Source organism: Larus michahellis, chromosome 18 (assembly GCF_964199755.1).
Source record: "Larus michahellis chromosome 18, bLarMic1.1, whole genome shotgun sequence".
NCBI lineage: Eukaryota > Metazoa > Chordata > Aves > Charadriiformes > Laridae > Larus > Larus michahellis.
This window is the reverse complement of record NC_133913.1, coordinates 2,483,072-2,502,187: the sequence shown is the minus strand read 5'-3', so window position 1 is coordinate 2,502,187 and position 19,116 is coordinate 2,483,072. Positions and strand designations below refer to the sequence as shown.

The following is a 19,116-nucleotide window of genomic DNA, read 5'->3' as shown; positions in this document are numbered from 1 at the left end:
AACACACTGACCCTGGCTTTTTCACACCAGCCCTCACCACGCTGGGTTACCCGCACACTGCTTGTCCCTCCTAAGGTGTAATTTCACCGCCCTTCCTATGTGAATGAAGGAGTTCAGTTCTTTCTTTCCCCTGCAGCACAACAGAGGGAGAGATAGCATCTCCGGCATGCTTCTTGCTGGAACAGACTCCGATACCATCTCCTGAACATTATGATGTGTTTGGGTGTTTTGTTTTTTTTTTTATCTCAAGGGAATTTACTGTGGGTGAGCGTTTCAGGAGAGCCTGGGAGATTGAATTCTTCTGGTAACATAAAGCAGCTGAAGCAGTGCACGCTCCTCGGTACAATCACGCCCCTTCGACAGAGCCAGCACAAGGGGAACCGTGTGCGAAGGGTTTCTCTCGTCAGAGCGGGGCCAGTTCGGGGATTGCCCTTTAGCAGCCCAGCCAGAGGTCAGGGCAGCAGCTGACTGGCAAGAACATTGATCAGAAAAGACCAGAAAAAGCTGATATTGCAGGACAATCTCCAGATCTCATCTGGGGCTCCTGTGCCAGCTGTAATAAAAGAGCTTAAAGACGGGCTGAGGTTGTGATAATAGAGAAAGAAAAGCCCTCAGCCCGGGGGTTTCCAGCCTGTGGGGCTGTGGCAGGGCTGTGTCTCCGTTTAGGGCAGTTGTCACCTTCAGGCTGAGTCACAACTTGGCGTAAAACGTGGTGGGGGTGACCTGAGCAGGGGGACAGAACTCACAGCGCAGTTTCTGGCCCACGTGAGGGGCTCGTAGCCAACATGGGAATTGCCCGGAGCAGGAGGGTGTTTGCTAGAGCAAACCTGAGCGAAGCGAGCGCATCTGGAAGAACTCAGAGCAAGGGTGGCCAGGGAAGGGCCCCCGAGCACAGCTCCCCCACGGCGGCTGTTGGGTAATCCCATACCCCCCACCACGGAGGGAAGCGGGCCAGCAGGAACACTAGTCTTCACCCTGCCAGGTTGTCCCAGGATTTCCCTGCAAGCTGAGCACCATCTGGCACGCTCTGCCATTTGCCAGCCCGGGGTCGCTCCCAGGTCCCCTCCTTTCCCCCAGCTCTCTGAGGGACGGGGCACGTCTGCATCCCAAACCCCCAGATTTCACAGCTTGGGGAGTCAAAAATCCCAATCTGAAGCCAATCAGTTCTGAGGCAATGCTGGCCAGAGGCTGGTGCCCTCCACCAAGTCTGGTTTTGGTTAAGCCACTTCCTCGGTGGCCGCCCAGAAAAAATCACACCACCTCTCCTGGAGCTGCTGAGGAAGGAGAGAACGTGACTCCCTATTAAGTCCTTGAGATCTAACAGCGATGCAGATAAAGCGTTGTTGTTATTGTGTCCTTCAGGGAACAGATGAAAGAAAGGAAGCACTATGAATTATGGAGGGTGAGGCTCTGGGAACGTTTTAGTAACTCCAAAATCAATTAAGTGCATTAGAATGTGAAAACAGCCAGAGGGGCCTTGGGAAGGAAGGAGATCACCACAGGAGAGAAAGCACAAAAGGGTTCCTAATCCCTATAACTCTCTTTCGCTACCTCACAGGCACCTCTGCTAAAAGAAAAAATAACTCCTCTTATCTGAGAATGACATCGCTGGAGCCAGGCAGGCCAGCAGGTTGGGTGTGCGATTTTCCACTGTAAACTGCAAGAGCTGGCACCACATCAGTAAAGGGATATTTTTTTTTTCCCCCGACAAAGAATAAAACAGAGCAGTGCCTCCTTTTCTGGTTCTCTGCTGCTTTTTTTCACGCTAATACCTGTCCAGCTGCATGACTGCAATCACTGTGCTCAATCCCTTAATAGCAGGGTGCAGGCGTGGCTAGCGGGGCGGCTGCGTTGCCTCATCTCTCTGCATCTCTTCCGCGTGGTCCCGTGAAACCTCTTTCTCCTGCGTGGTCCTGTGAAACCCTCCGCTCCGTAGGTGGCCGCCGTGCTCTCGCCCCTCGCTGCTGCGTCTCTTGCGCTTTGCCCACCAGTACTTTTCATACAGGTGCTGCTGGTCCTGCTGGGTTCTGCTGGCATCGTGTCTTGCAGCTGCAAATGTGTAGGAAAAAGCCTGTCTCCCCGCAGGCGTAACCATGGCCAAGAACCGATCACACTCTTCCCATCAGGGACTGCCCGTAATGCGTCCTGGCAGCGGGGGTCTAACGTAGCTTCAAATTCTTTTTCTCTGATTTAGACTATTTAAGCGTGAAAACCCGTCTCAGCAACCTCTCTGAGACAGACGAAATTGCGTCCCAGAAGTTTTTAGCTTCTACAAATCTTTTCGAAGTCACAGACCTGCTGCTGTGGGGTTTGTGGAAGGGGATGCAGCAAAGCAGGGAACGTCAGGCATCCGCCTTTAAACTGACTGAAAACCCATCGCTGGGGGGACTTTCCACTCTCTGTAAACCAGTATGTAAGCAGAAATTACTGGAGTTTCTTCTCTTTTGAGCTACAAGATTTCTGCCAAATATGGTATCAGTACACAAATACGGCCAGGTCTGTGCTTGTCCTGGGATAGAGGTCCTGACGGAAACGATTCCATCTGGCTTTGGGTCGGCCCATATAAAGATTATGGATGTTCAGAGCTCTTAAGTCAGCAGCTTTCGTTGGCTTTTAGACTCTTTAAACAAGCAAATAAAAAGATTTGTAGATTTTTAATGAGCTAAGACACTTGCAGGCAACTTGGCATAGAAGAGAGGATTCACTTGTGTTCCCTCCTGAGGAGCAGCGGGGTGGAGCTGGAGGGAGCACCTCCGCTCTCAGGTGCAACAGCGGAACGCTAAAACGTAGCCGTGAGCGAGGAGCCTTCGGTCTGAATCACGCTGGGTGCTGGGAACCACAGCGGAAGGAGAAGATCCTGTGTGTGCCGTGGTGGGATGTGACAAAAGTCGTGAAATCGGGGAGAGAAAAATGATGATTCTGGAATTTGGCTCTGGCTGTCAGGGGTGACGAAAAGCGCCGGCAACGCCTCCCGCCCGGGCTATAAAGGGCTCCCGGGCAGGGGAAAGCCAGCACTCGCTGTCTGCGCTGCCGAGCCGGCGTCTCTCTCCAGCCCTCCAGCCTCCGCCAGCCCTCGCCATGAGCACCACTGTCAGGCAATACTCCTCCTCCACCTCCCTCAAGGGCTTTGGGGGCCTGGGGGGGGGCTCCAGCCGCCTTTCCTCCGTGCGCGTTGGGGGAGGAGGGTACAGGGCCCCCAGCGTCCACGGGGGCTCTGGCAGCTACTCTGTCTCCTCCCGCGTTGTCTCGGGGCTCGGAAGCAGCTACGGGGGCAACTACTGCAGCAGCGTAGGAGGGGGCCTCGGCAGTGGCTTTGGGGGCAGCTATGGGGCTGGCTTTGGGGCTGGCTTTGGAGGTGGCTTTGGAGCCTGCTTTGGAGGCGGCGATGGCATCCTGCCGGCTGGCGAAAAGGAGACGATGCAGAACCTCAACGACCGCCTGGCTGCCTACCTGGACAAAGTGCGTGCCCTGGAGGAGGCCAACACCGACCTGGAGGTCAAGATCAGGGAATGGTACAAGAAGCAGGGACCCGGTCCAGACCGTGACTACAGCCCCTACTACAGGACTATCGAGGAGCTCAGGAACAAGGTAGGATGCTGTGATTAAGACCGTGGGATGTCTCGTTGTCAGAGGAAGCAGAAACACTGGCTGCTGCCTCTGTAATTAGTAAGCACTAACTGTGTGGCAAAAGAGTGTCTCAGCCGCACGAGCAGAGCACCAGGCTGGGAACTCCGAGGTCTCTCAATGTCAGCTTTTGATTGCATCCTTCTAGATGGAGCAAATGGCAGTTTTCACTGGACGAAGAAGCAGATGTAAAAGGCCAAAGTGCAAAAGTGAAGAATACGAGACAAGTCTGCAGTGATAAGGCAGCTCTTTGGCGAGTTTAAAATGAATGTGCAGGGAAAGTCATAGGTGTGTGCAAGCTGGGAAACACTGATGTCACATTTGTAAACATTCAGTCAAAGAATTGGCAAACTTGTTTCAGCTCCTCCTATTGATGTGATTTAGATGCTAAAGAGAAAAAGATGGAATTGACCAATAATGAGTTTTTCGCTTTCTTTTGGCAGTCCCTGCCCAGTGCCAGGCTTGCCGCAAACCCACCCCCCAGGCAGCTTGGGGGGGATGTCTCTCGGTTCTGGTTTGATTCTCAGCACTCCATTTTGGAGGAAATACTCAAGAGTTGACTTTGTTCTTCTCTGTTACTTCTTACGTATGAATTGGCCCCGGTAAACGTGAGGGAAGGCAGTGTACAGCTGGAGCTGCGGGAGAGCTGGCAGACGATGCAGGGAATCCACTTTCCCTCCCTCTCCTGTAACTGATGTCCTCTCAAACTCTGACCTGGATCTTCTCCCATCGTGGATTATTTGCTCCTGGTTTTGTGATATAAAAATCAGCAGCTGTAGGCACCTGCTGACTGCGTTTTGCTCCATTTCTGCAGTCAACAAAACAAATCCACCCCTGACGAAATGGGCACAAGGTTTGCCAAGCACAAGTGCCCCGCTGGCCCGCGGGTGCTGTGGCGGGGGGAGCAGACCATCCCCATCTTGACCCTTGCGTAATCAGCGCACGCCCTGAGGCATGGAAACAAATGCCGTCATCAGATGTCACTCCTCTTGCGTGGCTTCATGCTGCCTGTGAAGGATTTTTGGAAAGGGAGGTCACAGAGTCATCAGCCTCTTCCTGCAGTCGGTCTCAGCTCTGTCTGCCCCGTCCTGCTTCGATACGCACCTCTGCTAAGGAAAGCCCAAGCTTCCTCAAAACTTTTCCTGTCCCGGCAGCGTCACTTGTGCTGCCATCCCTTGGTCAGCCAGGAGGAGTTCCTGACTCTCATTTAATGCTTTTTCTTTGTCCTCCACCCTCCAGGTCCTGGTGGCCACGGTCGACAATGCCAACCTCCTCCTGCAGATTGACAACGCCAGGCTGACAGCTGATGACTTCAGGACCAAGTAAGCCACATTTCCTGGAAAAATGCAATGAAGTCTGCAGAGGCGTTTGATGAAATGGGGAGAAAATCCCATCCAAACCCTAAAAGGGCAATGTGGAAATGAATCCTTCAAAATGAAGGTGTAATTTCCAAAGCAGTAGGTTATCCAAATCTATAGGCATTTGGGGATTGTTTTGCTTCCATCCAAAACTTCACTGTTTTATTCCCATTGCTTGTTCCTCTGTGGAACGACCTCTCCTGTGCAGAGAACTCACACTGTGCCTTTAACTTGTGCGTGTAGCTCAGCAAAGCTCAGCCCCAGCAACAAGTCTCAGTGATATCAGGAGCAAGGTGATGTTACCGACCCAGATGGATGCTGTTTTGTCCATTGTTCCCCTGCATTCACCATCAGAAGGTTGCCCATGCACCATCGGAGTCATGCAGCATCGACCCGATGCCAGCAGCAGCACTGAGGTTGTTCTGTCCGGGCTGGACAAGATCCTGTGCCACTTTTGTGACGGTTCTTGTGTCCCCAGGTTTGAGACGGAGCAGGCTCTGCGCCTGAGCGTGGAGGCCGACATCAACGGCCTGCGCAGGGTCCTGGACGAGCTGACCCTGGCCAGAGCTGACCTGGAGATGCAGATCGAGAACCTGAAGGAGGAGCTGGCCTACCTCAAGAAGAACCACGAGGAGGTGAGAGGCTCAGAAAAGTCCACCCTGGGCCCAGAAATATGAGGTCTGGTCCAACCCTTTAGACTATGCTGGGTTTTGAACTGCTGGGAGGGAAGATGGGTAGTGCTGGCAAGGAAGTAAAGATGATCCATTCTGGATAACAGCCCATCCTCTCCGGAGCCTGTATAACACCATTCACCATTTGCTATTTCAGTATTGTCCACTGTAGCTATTAGAGATTTATTAACAATCCCAGCAGCTTCAGGCCTGGAAGGTCTATCTCCTGAGAAACGAAGCCAACTACAGGCTTTGATTTATTCTCTGAAGAATTAACTCAAATGGAGATTTATTAAGAATTTGGATTATTTTATTTGTGATTGAGGAACAAAGGCCCCAGCTTGCTCCCTGTTGATGTGCCTCAGTAGTACCTGCTGAAGGATGCTACCTTTCCTGAAGAATCTGTCTTGAGAGGAACATCCTGATGTGCTGATTGTTGGATCGCATGAACACGTGTTTCTCTTTTGCGTCAGGAAATGAATGCCCTGCGCGGGCAGGTGGGTGGAGAGATCAGCGTGGAGATGGATGCTGCTCCTGGCATCGACCTCACCAAGATCCTGGCTGAGATGAGGGAGCAGTACGAGAGCCTGGCGGACAAGAACCGCAGGGACGCCGAGCAGTGGTTCTTCAGCAAGGTGAGACGGTCGCCGGCAGCACAGCGGGGCGTGCGGGATGCCAGGCTGTGCCCACCGGTGCTGGAACGGCATCTGACAAGGGTTTTGCCTCCTGGCAGACGGAAGAGCTGAACCGGGAGGTGGCCATCAACACGGAGCAGCTTCAGAGCGGCAAGTCGGAGATCACGGAGCTACGACGCACCATCCAGAGCCTGGAGATCGACCTGCAGTCCCAGCTCAGCACGGTACGAGGGGCCGGCTCCCTGCGGGGTGGGGGCACGCAGCAGCGCGGGGCAGGGGACGCAGGGCTGCTCCCATCCCCGCCTCCCTCTGGCCCCCCCTGAACCCGTCCCTCCCCTCTGCTCGCAGAAAGCGGCGCTGGAGGGCACCTTGGCCGACACAGAAGCCCGCTACGGCACCCAGCTGGCCCAGCTGCAGGGGCTGATCACCAGCGTGGAGGAGCAGCTGGGCGAGCTGCGCTGCGACATGGAGCGCCAGAACCACGAGTACAGGGTCCTCCTGGACGTCAAGTGCCGCCTGGAGCAGGAGATCGCCACGTACCGCCGGCTGCTGGAGGGCGAGGACGCCCAGTACGTAGCGGGGCTCCAGCTGGGAGGGTGTGTTGGGAGGAGATGGGCAATAGTGAAGGAAATAAAAAATAAGCAACCTGCGTTCCCTGGAGGATCCTGTGAGCCCATTTCCCGACCTGTGCCATGCAACAGGGTCTCCCTTTTTGGTCCTACTAGTGCAGAGCAGCCCAGTGGTGACCACAGCGCTGCAGCATCCCTGGGATGCACTTTATCCCCCTCGAGTGTCCGTGTGATCCCGGGAAAGGAGCAGGTACTGCTGCTGCTCCTTGCAGCTGGGACGCGCCCTGCCTTTACCCCCGAACCCCCGTGGTACACAGACATCCTGAGCATTTTCTTCCTTTCAATGCTGACCCTAGGCAGTTTCCAGAAGGCATTTTAATCCCATACTGGTACAAGAGGAAATGGCAGGGTTTTAAATAATGATTTTGTCATAGAGGCTACTCACTTTTTTCCCGTTTCTGACCATTCTTTCTCTTTTCTCCTGTAGCATGTCTTCTCAGTACGCCTCGCAGCCTAAGGAAGGTAAGAACATGCCTTGGCTGAAGCAGCAATCACACGTAGCTCTGTCATAGCCTTAGCCACCTTCTTAGCATAGACTCTTTTTACTAATTTACCAAAATTACTACTTTATTTTCAAAATGTGAATTGACACAAACCACCCTTATGATATACCAGAACGCGTTTCAGAAGATTATTCTGTGCAGACTGCAGCTATATAATATTTAGGGTAGGAATGTGCTGGGTACATTGGGTTTCTGAGGCAGTTGGTGGTAATAACAAACCTACCCATGAAAATTTTTAAGACACTTTCTCCTTCGTTGCCTGTAAATAACGGTTCCTTCTCTCTCCACCGCAGGACCTGTAACTACCCGTCAAATCCGCACAATCTTTGAGGAGGTGCAGGACGGGAAGGTGATTTCCTCCCGTGAGCAGATCACCCAGGCTGCCCGCTGAGGCGGCGGCTCCGTTTGCTGCAAACCTCGCGTAGCAAAGCAAAAGCAGATCCCACCTTACGCGCTGCGGCTTTGCAGATCACAAAATGCACCTTCCCTTTTTATCATACCCCCGCTTCCCCCACCCTTCCTCCAAGCGCCGTGCCGCGCTCAGAAATCAAATAAAGCTTTTCTTCACACTTGTGCAAAGCAGGGTCTGGTCTGGTTGCTCTCAAGAGCCAGGCTGTCCCCTCCTGGGGCTGTAGGACAAAGCTCCTCTCTGGAAGGAGAAATATTCTCCCATCTTTGGTACCCCGATGGCAGGGCCAGTACAGCTGCACTTCTATAACACTGGAGACCCGGCTGCTCAGTGAAGACGGCTGATGCGGGTGGAGGTCTAGGAAGGAACGGATTACACGGTCGTGGGAGGTGAAACTTGGGAGAATCTTTGTATTTCGTCTCCGATTTGGCACTGGGACTCTCAGGTCGGGGCAAAGTGCTGCTTCCCCGGCTGCAATGTGCAGCAACAGCAGAGCTGAAGCTTCACACTCAGGGAGTCCGAGCGAGAAAGCGAACAAACCCCAGGTCACACAGACAGGACCCTGCAATCGATTCCCTTCCCAGCTCTGCCTCTGCAGCAGCCGAGCAGTCCGGGTAATAAGCTTCGTGGTAAAATGAAATTAAGCCGTAGATGTGGCAGGGATACACTGGCTGACGCCCCTCCAGAAGCACAAATTCACCTTCCTTTAATAGAGGCGCTGCGAAAGGGTGAGGGAAACAAGCGCTGGGAAGTGGTGGGTACGGTCTCTACAAGCAGAACGATTAAAACTCTGCCGGGAGTGATCCTGGCAACGCTGCCCGTCCGCGGCTGCTCCTGACGCAGCACTTCGCCGTGCCGTCAGCTGGCCCAGCCGTTCCTGGAAAGCCAGTTCAGACACATTCTTGGCTGGATCCTGCCACATTTATTACTTTGTAAATCCAACGTGATGATTCAGAGGAGTGCTACCGAAAGTGTGTCAGAATAGAGCTGGCCACGCCGTTTTAAGACCCCTTTCCAGAAAATCTGCCTAGATTTTATGGGGATATAAGTGAGAATTTAGGTTATTTTTCAAAACATTGATAGGATCCCCACCATGCATCACCCGCAGCAGAAGCCGAGGCAGCAGGGGCAGGGACACATGCTCTGGACCCCCCCGTGCTGTGGCCATGTGGCTCTGCCCAGGGCTGCACCCCTGTCACGCAGAGCCGATCCTCCGCGACCCGGGCAGGGCTCCCCCTGTCCCTGCGCCCTCTGCAGCAGCCCCGGCCGAGCCGGCTTAAACTCTACTTGTGGCAGACATGGCTTTGGTTTTGAAGCTTGCCACTGACAAACTGTGATCTCATTTCCACTCGGATTCCACCACAGGACACATAAACCCAAGCCAGTAAAGGAGCGCTGTGGTTGGGAGAGCGGCTCCCACTGTGCTGCCACTGCATGCCCTCATGGGCCACCACCAAATAACAGGGCACGGCCTGACCCGAGGCACCCCCAGCCCCGGCACAGTCCCACGGACTACGCTCTCTCCGCTCCCGCACCCTGCAGGGAGCCGGAGGGGTGTCCCGAGGGCGCTCCGTGCCCTGGGGCTGGATGAGGGCAGGCGCTGAGCAGCCCGAGCTCAGGTGCCTGGGAAGGGTAGGGACCGACGCAGCCCCCAGGGAACACCCGGGGCTTCCAGGACATCTCTTAGGGACCCCTCTTCTTCCCATGGGTGGCGCAGGGACCATCCCCACCTCCCGCAGCTCCTCGGGGTCCCCCGCGGCGGTCGTGCCCCTCCGGCTGCCACCCTGCGACACCCGCCCTGGGGATGCTGTAGGTGCCTCGCTGGAATTCACCCGGGCTTTAGATTTTCCTCCTGGAAAAGTCTGGGCACACCCATGTTACTATAGAAACAACAAATAACACTTTGTTAACAAAATCCCCTGTTTTAATTACTCCTGTTATTGCAGATTGGGAGGGAGGTGTGGAAAACAGATGTTGATTCTCTCCTGCCTTAAGCGTTAATAATTAGTCCTGACCTTAAGGAACCCGCCGAGGAGGGAGCTGCAGGTGGCGGCTGATGCAGACCAGCAGCGGCAGCTTGGGGCAGGTTTCAGAAAGTGGTATTTTATTCCAGAAAGAGGGTTTGACTTCTCAGCCTACAGCGAGTTAATCTGACATTAGAGACCACTTTAGAAAGAGACGTTAAGGTGTGGCTTTTCAGCTCATTTTAGGGAATTTTCCTATGATAATCCGATACCAGGGCAAACTTTGTAAGTGCGCTAAAATAAATAGAGAAGTGTTTTTGTCCAGGTAGTTGCATCGACCAGGTCTGCCGACATGTGTGTTTGGAGCTAGAATTTCATCTCCGTTTTCCTCCTGAAGTAAGACGCAATTGCATGTTTAAACACCAATGTGCTACCATGAAGTTCCTGTTATGCCATAGAACTGGCATTCTGACTTTGAAATGTATAAAAAATAGGCTCATAGTGTGCGTGTGCTCATGAAACAGGGGCAGAACCTGATTTATTAGTAGTCAGCCTTTTTATTTTAAAGAGAGTGTGATACAAACAATATGCAGTCATTTGTGGTTGTGTTCAATGGGAAGTCATGTAAATAACATCTTAGAATTTTTAATATGTTGTTTTAAGTCTTAAGTAACACTCCATGATTTTAATTGCTGCCTTGTGGTATTATCAAAATATCATAGATATTTTGAGCAATGTGTATTTTTATGACACAGCGGTTAAAGAGGAAACAAAAGATGAAAGAAAAGGCAATTTCACGCAAAAGAATATGTTGTTAACCTCGTAATGCTGCGACAGTTGTTCATCCTACAGCTGGGCTGTGGGAAGCTGATTATTGCTGCTGTCCTGGGGGTCCGAATGGCTTTGCTCGCACCAAGGCTGAGGGTTTGGACCCGCACGGGGGCTCTGTACTGGTTTTGTGACTGACAGTCCCCTTCCTCCATGCCACCGCTGCCCTCAGCGAGGACAACCCAGGAGTTCTGCCCTTTTGTACTCCCCTGGTGAAGGTGAGGAAATGAAGGTGTCGAGAAAGCACATTCCTTGGAGCTACGCGTCCCGGCCGCCCCCGCGCTGCTGCGCCTTTGCCATCCGCACCTGGGGAAGGCGAGTAGAAAGTGGGCGTCCGCTGGCTCGGCGCCCTGTCTCCCGGCCCTCACGCGACAAGAAGATGCTGCCGCCAAGAGACTGAACCCGTCCCCCAGCCAGAGCAAACAGGGTGGAGGTTCCAGTTCTCCCGTTCTCCAAGTCGTGCAGCCTTGTCTCCGCTCACCAGTGGCAAAGGGGAACGCTGCTAGCTGTGCTTCTCCGCAGCAGCCAGCTCCTGGTATTCCAAGGACACGTCCCACTCCTGTATCGTTTCCAGCTTTCTGCAGATAGAGGGGAGGCAGTCATGCCCTTTAAAGCTACTTAGAAATCTACCTTCGTTGCTTATTTCCATAGTCTCTCCCCCCTCCTTTGGCAAGTGATCTAAGGAAGAACTTGGCTGTTGGGAAGGGGTTGTTGGGGCCTGTCTGTGAAGACAGTCAAACAATTCACCGTGCACACACATGAGAAATATCTTCTCCTCCACACCCTGCATTATTAGCTAGTGACACTCAGATTTGTGGTTTCTGCCCATGACGCAGGTCAGCCCAGAGAAGAGGAGTTGACCATGCCTGCTGCGCTCGTTTTTTGAGCCTTTTTGCTCTTCAGAGGCAACCGCTACCTCTCCTGAAGCTCTGTTTGCACGGGAGTCGTAAACTCTGAACTCACACTGACGTTGTCCTCCCTGGTCACAACTGATGGAGACGTTCACCACAGAAAACACCGTTAGCTGCTAAGCTGTGTTACTGTCAACTTTGCACTCTTGTTCACAGCGCTGAGAGTCCAGGAGCTTTTTTCCTTCCATCCTTCATCTACTTTATGCTGTTCCACATTTTTTCCTGGAGCATCATAATTTTTAAGTTACGCCAGTTAGTAGCCGTCCCCCGCCCTTTCTGAATGGTTTGCTAGGCTCTCGTTCACAAAGAACACCACAAAACATCCAACGCTTATCGCCTTTTCGTATTCCCCCCCTCTTGGGTGGTCTCTGAAGCGAAGTGAAGAACTGAATGAGCCCTGAAGCATGAACTCCCTTTTCATTCCTTTTTCATTACAGAACACCCCTCTCTCTGTGGATAAGAGAGGACTTGTATTTCCAGGATTGGTAGCCAAGTTCCTTCGAGCACCATTGTACTCCCGGGACTGTAGATGTACGTTCAGGGCTTCACGACACAGTGGTTGTCCCTGCAGGTGTGTACAACCTCAGCACAGAGAGGGAACTGTAGTAGCTGTGACAAAAAGACGCAGCGAAAGAGATGCTGATTTACTCCATCGAAAGGCTGCCTGAATAGCGCCGTTTCAGAGCTAACAGTACAAAGCAGTATTAAAATGTAGCCCTGAGCAAGGAGCCTCCTACTTTGAATCACACCTGACTATTTACTTGGAAACGGAAGAAGCATAAAGACGCCCTTTGTGAGATAAAAAGCTTCTACTGGAATATGACAAAAAGCGTGAACAGAACAAAGGCAAAAATGACGATTCTGGAAGTTGGCTCAGATTTTAGGAGTGATGAAAATCATCGGGAATGCAACAGAAAAAAACGCGCCGGCAACGCCTCCCGCCCGGGCTATAAAGGGCTCCCGGGCGGGGGGAAGCCAGCACTCGCTGTCTGCGCTGCCGAGCCGGCGTCTCTCTCCAGCCCTCCAGCCTCCGCCAGCCCTCGCCATGAGCACCACTGTCAGGCAATACTCCTCCTCCACCTCCCTCAAGGGCTTTGGGGGCCTGGGGGGGGGCTCCAGCCGCCTTTCCTCCGTGCGCGTTGGGGGAGGAGGGTACAGGGCCCCCAGCGTCCACGGGGGCTCTGGCAGCTACTCTGTCTCCTCCCGCGTTGTCTCGGGGCTCGGAAGCAGCTACGGGGGCAACTACTGCAGCAGCGTAGGAGGGGGCCTCGGCAGTGGCTTTGGGGGCAGCTATGGGGCTGGCTTTGGGGCTGGCTTTGGAGGTGGCTTTGGAGCCTGCTTTGGAGGCGGCGATGGCATCCTGCCGGCTGGCGAAAAGGAGACGATGCAGAACCTCAACGACCGCCTGGCTGCCTACCTGGACAAAGTGCGTGCCCTGGAGGAGGCCAACACCGACCTGGAGGTCAAGATCAGGGAATGGTACAAGAAGCAGGGACCCGGTCCAGACCGTGACTACAGCCCCTACTACAGGACTATCGAGGAGCTCAGGAACAAGGTAGGATGCTGTGATAACCAAGACATCTTCATTAAAGTCACTTTTTAAAAGATTACCCTGCTCCTAAAAGCTGAAGAGTATTAACAAAGGACAGGTAATTGGTCTGAGATGGGAAAACAGAAGGAGCATCCTTGGAAATACTGGTCATAATTCATGAACAGCAGTCTCTTGATGATGTCCTCCACAAGGCTCAAAGATGGGTGTTCCATTGACTGTTCCAGTGCAGGCAGACAGGCGGCAGGGAAGCAGGGGTCAGGCCATCAGCCATGGGTTCCGTGACCTGATGCTGCAGGGTGCTGCCACGCCAGGCATTTCCTGCCTGTCCTCCATGCTGCTGATGACCCAAGTATGTGCTCCCTTTGCCAGGCTCCTGATTAAGCGCTCTGCAGGCAGGGACACGTTATCTCTTTGGCACTACTCACTACTGAATGATACGCAAACGCAGATGCTGAGTTGTTCTCATAAATATCCTACAAATGAGATCTTTTCTAGCCTGACAGGAGGCTCAAGGTAGAGGTCAAAAAAGGAAGAGACTGCCCCATGGGATGCTGCTTCTATGGGAGGTGCAAACACCAACACAGATGGAAATCCAGGCGTCAGGATGTACTGGGTTGTGGTAGATGGCTTCAGAGGTGGTGAGGTTAGGTCTGTGCCCTGCTCTAAAATGCAGTAGAGGAAACCAAGGCCAAGCTTGTTTCTTTATCCTTAGCAGCTCCCTGGATGATTTTAGGCAAAGGTCCTTGAACGAAAGCACCAGAATCTGTCCTTCCTCTCCTCCCCTGCCATCATTGTCCTCCCTCTGCCCACATTACTCATCACGAGATGACTGCCTGGTTCTTCACCACTCACCCTGCCTACTCGGGGTGACAGCATCCTTCCTCACCTCCGGCTCCCCTGGAGAGGCTGGAGGTGTGGGCGGTGGGGTAATGACAATACCTGGTCTGTGAGAGTGAACGCCAGGGAAAACGGGCAGCTGCTGACAGGCTCAGAGTCAGCCCCTGGGGGAAATCACATACCTTGAATTCTTCAGTTCTTTAACCTTTCTCTTGGGCTTCTCCTTGGGGGGAAGGGCTCTTGCCTTGACGCACAAAGCTTCTCTTTGAATTCCAGCTTCTCGGGTGTGCTCTGATCTGGAGCACAGAAACATGTGGAGGCAGAAGCTGTCTCCAGATTTGAGCAATGAAGTGCTGGGTCTCACAGAAACCCTCTACTTGGGATCCTGAGGGAGACAGACCCTTCCTCCCCTCCCGCGCCGCAGCTGGGAAATTACCACATCAGTATTCCTGGATTATTGCTTGGATATCCCCTGAAGCATCAGAACTCGGGAGCGAGCTGAGAGCTTTTCATTAGCTTGTGGCTACAGAAATTACCGCTCATTAAATGGCCAATAATTTTCAAAATGCCAGAACAAATATTTGCACCTCAGGTATAATTACGAAAGAAAAGCGATGCAGTCACAGGGCACTCCTTCCTCCACCCTTTCTTCCTTCCCAGCCGGGCTGCGCGGCGTTGCCAGACAAAGCCCAGGGTGCTGCCAGGACTCTGAGCATGGTGGGAGCGCCCGGAGGTGCCACTCTGGCAGGGACAATGGGCTGTGCCATGTGTGCATGACCGAATCGGTGCCGGTGGGACACTGAGCACGAGTGTCCTGTCTCTCTCTGCAGAGTCCACGTGGAAACCCAGCCCAGGAGGCTCAGTGCTGCTCCAGTCCTTCCGAATGGAAACTCAGGCAGCAGCACGCCTTTTTTTTGGAAGTACTTTTTCACTCTTTCACTTTCTTTTATCGCCCCCCAGATTCTTTCTGCAACTGTCGAAAATGCCAACATCGTCTTACAGATTGACAACGCCAGGCTGGCAGCTGATGACTTCAGAACCAAGTAAGTCCAACACCTTCAAGAGTTCTTCCCAGAAGGGAGGGAAAAGGCAGGCTCTTTAAGGCTTTTCTTTGCTTTCTGCAACTGAAGTTGCTCCACCAGGTCACTGCTGACTAAAAGTGTGACGTTTGGGAAGTGTACATCCCTTTCTGCACACAGCATTGTCTGGACATCCCTGCGCTGTGGGGAGCCGTGCACACACATTTAATAAAAGATGCTTGGCAGAACTACGCCACGGTGGGGAAGGAAACAACAAGAAAAAACCTGTATCAGCTGGGCTCCAAGGTGCAAGTGTGTGTGTGTGTCCCCAGGTTTGAGACGGAGCAGGCTCTGCGCCTGAGCGTGGAGGCCGACATCAACGGCCTGCGCAGGGTCCTGGACGAGCTGACCCTGGCCAGAGCTGACCTGGAGATGCAGATCGAGAACCTGAAGGAGGAGCTGGCCTACCTCAAGAAGAACCACGAGGAGGTGAGCACAGAGCCAGGCTCAAACTGGGACCGACAAAATGTAGGGGTCAGGTCAAATGTGCAGGAGCGTCTCTGCAATTAGGGCTGTCAGGAGACACTCGAGTGGGAAAGGGGGAGGAAACCAATCTCTTCAGATAGAAACTCCAGGAGAAGGTCTGTGGAGTTCATGTGCTGGCTGCAAATAAGGAATTAGTCGTGATGGAAATATACCGATTTCACTCTGACGTGCATCATGTGTCTCTTGCGTCAGGAAATGAATGCCCTGCGCGGGCAGGTGGGCGGAGAGATCAGCGTGGAGATGGATGCTGCTCCTGGCATCGACCTCACCAAGATCCTGGCTGAGATGAGGGAGCAGTACGAGAGCCTGGCGGACAAGAACCGCAGGGACGCCGAGCAGTGGTTCTTCAGCAAGGTGAGACGGTCGCCGGCAGCACAGCGGGGCGCGCGGGATGCCAGGCTGTGCCCACCGGTGCTGGAACGGCATCTGACAAGGGTTTTGCCTCCTGGCAGACGGAAGAGCTGAACCGGGAGGTGGCCATCAACACGGAGCAGCTTCAGAGCGGCAAGTCGGAGATCACGGAGCTACGACGCACCATCCAGAGCCTGGAGATCGACCTGCAGTCCCAGCTCAGCACGGTACGAGGGGACGGCTCCCTGCGGGGTGGGGGCACGCAGCAGTGCGGGGCAGGGGATGCAGGGCTGCTCCCATCCCCGCCTCCCTCTGGCCCCCCCTGAACCCGTCCCTCCCCTCTGCTCGCAGAAAGCGGCGCTGGAGGGCACCTTGGCCGACACAGAAGCCCGCTACGGCACCCAGCTGGCCCAGCTGCAGGGGCTGATCACCAGCGTGGAGGAGCAGCTGGGCGAGCTGCGCTGCGACATGGAGCGCCAGAACCACGAGTACAGGGTCCTCCTGGACGTCAAGTGCCGCCTGGAGCAGGAGATCGCCACGTACCGCCGGCTGCTGGAGGGCGAGGACGCCCAGTACGTAGCGGGGCTCCAGCTGGGAGGATGTGTTGGGAGGAGATGGGTAATGGGCACAAAATATGCTGTCTGGGGACTCGGTCCGATTGCAGCTTTCCGGGTTCATCCTGATGTTGATACCAGCCATGGGTGCCCAGTGCCCACTGGTGTCCGTCTGCAGGGAGATGCTGTAACGGGCACCTTTCACTGCTGGAAGGGGCAGTGCTGCCTCTGCCCTCCCCCTCCAGGAGACGCCGAGCGGAGCAGAGGTTTTAGCAAATGCTAGGAGAAACTTCTGTTTTCTTCCTGTCTGAATAGAGAGCCGGTGTAACAACAAAAAAGAATTTTGTCCCTAACTTCTCTGTTTTTCTCCTTCTCTCGTAGCATCTCTTCCCAGTACTCCTCTGCCATGTCCTCACACTCGGGCAGAGACGGTAAGAACCCATCTTGGTACAGACATCTATAACAAACAGCTTTGAGACCTGCTTTTAGAGCAGCTGCCAAACTGACGGAGTGAAAATCACTCCTCGGGGTGCTCTGCCGCCTCGCTGGCTGAATCGGAGTGACAGGGGTCAAGAGCTTGTACGCATCTTACAACTGCTAACCTCAGGGAAAAGCCGTCGGGAAGGGAAATACCTTGCACTCCTTTAGCACAGGAATGATTTGCCCTAAATGGGCCCTGTGGTTGAGTAGCCAATCTTCTGGCTTTACACAGACCTGAAAAATCAAGCAATGCCATACATTAGGGAGTGTGCCTTTTGCCTTCCTGAGCTTTCCCATCAGCCTGGGAATCCTGCCTCCCAGCCAATGCAGGGTTGTTTAAAACAGCGTTTTCCAGTACCTTGTGGAATTTCCCACATCTTCCTTAAGAACGTGCAACATCTGATAACGTGTTAAGAAATTTCCCTCCTCCCTGCCCCCTGAATAATTGTCCTCCGCTTTCCTTTTGCAGTCATGACATCTTCCCGTCAGGTCCGCACCATTGTGGAGGAGGTGCAGGACGGGAAGGTGGTCTCCTCCCGGGAGCAGGTTGCGCTCACCACTCGCTAGGAGGGGAAGCAGCTCTGTGGACCCTCGGCCCCAGACCCAAGAGAGCGACAAGCTGAACCAAGCACTGCCTGAGGCCGTACGGGATGGGGCTGTGTCACCGAAAGCAGTCAGCTTCATTCACCTGCTCCTCCTTCCTGTTTTACCCTAATTCCACATGGGTGCCATCGTGCACTCTGTACCCATTTAATAAAGCTTTTTTTCCCCTTGTTCATGCAACTGCAGACTTGTCTGTCACTGATACACGATCTCTCAGAGCCTCAGGGCTGTGTGTTTGTGCCAGGGAAAGTCCTGAGAAACCACAAGAAGGAGCCGGCGAGAGGAGGGGAACGGAGGGATATGGGTTCCACCTGGAGCAAAAATAATTTGAGACAGCTTTTTCTAATGAACTCATTGCTCGTAAATACATGGGACTGACTGAGACATAAACCAGTTAAATTTGATATTTGATGTGGAACGAAGGCAATGATGGAAGGATGGCGTTTGAGGTCAATGTGCCACACAACTGATAATTAAAGCCAACAAAACAAAGCTCACTTCTCTACCCCTTGGTTCCCACTTTCTCCTGTAAGATGAACTTAAATGGCTTCAGCAAGACTACTACTGTCATGGGTACCATCCCGAGACACGAACACAACACCTGACTGGTTGGCAAATCTTATATATACATGCCTTCTGTCTTATTTGACTGTCTTTAAATCACACTATTGGGCACACTGTACAAAAACTTTATACAGGTCTTTTCATGCTGCCTGGGGCTGCACTTAACAGGTTCTAAAGCAACCATTGCTTAATCCGCAGAGGGATGAGTAGCAACAACTTTTTATCATTACGGCATCTAGTGGATCACTGCTGAAATCCTTCTTGAAACACACGAGCTAGTTATCGTACGTCAACACCGTCTGCCGGCAGGCTGCCATTCAGGATTAGGTGACGCAACTGGTGCGCTCGCAGCCGGGCACCAGAGTTGCCTTTGCCCGCTCAAGCCCTGGAGAGTGACCCAGGAACCAGCGGGTGCCGCGCTGGTCGCACAGTCCCCAGACGTGTCTTGTGGGACGGACAGAAGAAACCATGTTAGACCCAAAAGCCTGATAGAATCACTTAGATCCAACTTCATGCTTTCTCGGCAGCAGTGCTCGGGAGCTCTGCCTTGCACCATGGCCTCACGTTGGCCACCCACCTCAAGAATACAGATTTGGGCCTCAGACAAAAGGAAAAGGTAACAGTCTGCAGTAAATCAGCTTCCCTTTGCTCATAACGATGTACAAGGGGCTTCTGCGGCTGAAGTTAAGCACGTTTGTCTCTTGGATTATTATTGGTGATTCACTCTCCTCCAGGCTCCACAGAGGCACTACGGTCCCCATTGGACAATGACAGAGGCGGCTCCCCGGCCTGGACAGGCTCTTGGAAAGACCCGGTGACATCACGCTGGGCATGACAAGACAAGCAAAGGAGAGGGAAGGTGATCGAAGAAGTGGGGAACCTGCCAGGTCTTTCCAGAAAAGGGAGTGTGTAGAGATGTTATCTGCCCGTGTTACTGTTCAGCAACTACAGAAAAGGGTAGGAAACGGAACACCAGAGAGCAGAGTTCACCGACTGTATCATGCTTTTCTCTCTGCTGGAATGACAGACCTTCCTTGCAGAAACAGGAATTCTTCCAACCCAGGTGAGCTAGAGTCAT

The 19,116-nt window shown here is 53.3% G+C and overlaps 2 protein-coding genes and 1 long non-coding RNA gene across 3 annotated transcripts in view; 2 read left to right on the top strand and 1 right to left on the bottom strand.

Annotated features, from left to right (window-relative positions):
• The first annotated feature begins 252 nt into the window (after positions 1-252).
• Positions 253-7,996, top strand: LOC141732860 (keratin, type I cytoskeletal 14-like). The gene is made up of 8 exons (XM_074562302.1): positions 253-3,588; positions 4,864-4,946; positions 5,461-5,617; positions 6,127-6,288; positions 6,387-6,512; positions 6,637-6,857; positions 7,345-7,379; positions 7,714-7,996. The coding sequence occupies exons 1-8, from the start codon at positions 3,079-3,081 to the stop codon at positions 7,809-7,811; spliced, it is 1,392 nt and encodes a 463-aa protein (XP_074418403.1). The 5' UTR covers positions 253-3,078; the 3' UTR covers positions 7,812-7,996.
• Positions 6,851-19,116, bottom strand: part of LOC141732863 (uncharacterized) — a 165,732-nt gene continuing 153,466 nt past the window's right edge. The window contains exon 3 of the long non-coding RNA XR_012584174.1: positions 6,851-7,370. This is a non-coding gene — a long non-coding RNA (uncharacterized LOC141732863). The remainder of the gene's footprint in view (positions 7,371-19,116) is intronic.
• On the top strand, positions 12,537-17,654 carry LOC141732862 (keratin, type I cytoskeletal 14). Its single transcript, XM_074562307.1, has 8 exons — positions 12,537-13,087; positions 14,882-14,964; positions 15,273-15,429; positions 15,679-15,840; positions 15,939-16,064; positions 16,189-16,409; positions 16,773-16,822; positions 17,341-17,654. The coding sequence occupies exons 1-8, from the start codon at positions 12,578-12,580 to the stop codon at positions 17,436-17,438; spliced, it is 1,407 nt and encodes a 468-aa protein (XP_074418408.1). The 5' UTR covers positions 12,537-12,577; the 3' UTR covers positions 17,439-17,654.

What these genes read in the sequence shown, in the direction of transcription:
- LOC141732860 (XM_074562302.1), top strand. Translation starts at nt 3,079, where the DNA reads ATGAGCACCACTGTCAGGCAATACTCCTCCTCCACCTCCCTCAAGGGC. An exon ending in TGCAGTCCCAGCTCAGCACG is followed by an intron (nt 6,513 to 6,636) that starts GTACGAGGGGCC and finishes CTCTGCTCGCAG; the next exon opens with AAAGCGGCGCTGGAGGGCAC. An exon ending in CTGGAGGGCGAGGACGCCCA is followed by an intron (nt 6,858 to 7,344) that starts GTACGTAGCGGG and finishes TTTCTCCTGTAG; the next exon opens with CATGTCTTCTCAGTACGCCT.
- LOC141732862 (XM_074562307.1), top strand. Translation starts at nt 12,578, where the DNA reads ATGAGCACCACTGTCAGGCAATACTCCTCCTCCACCTCCCTCAAGGGC. An exon ending in AGCAGTGGTTCTTCAGCAAG is followed by an intron (nt 15,841 to 15,938) that starts GTGAGACGGTCG and finishes GCCTCCTGGCAG; the next exon opens with ACGGAAGAGCTGAACCGGGA. An exon ending in CTCACACTCGGGCAGAGACG is followed by an intron (nt 16,823 to 17,340) that starts GTAAGAACCCAT and finishes TTCCTTTTGCAG; the next exon opens with TCATGACATCTTCCCGTCAG.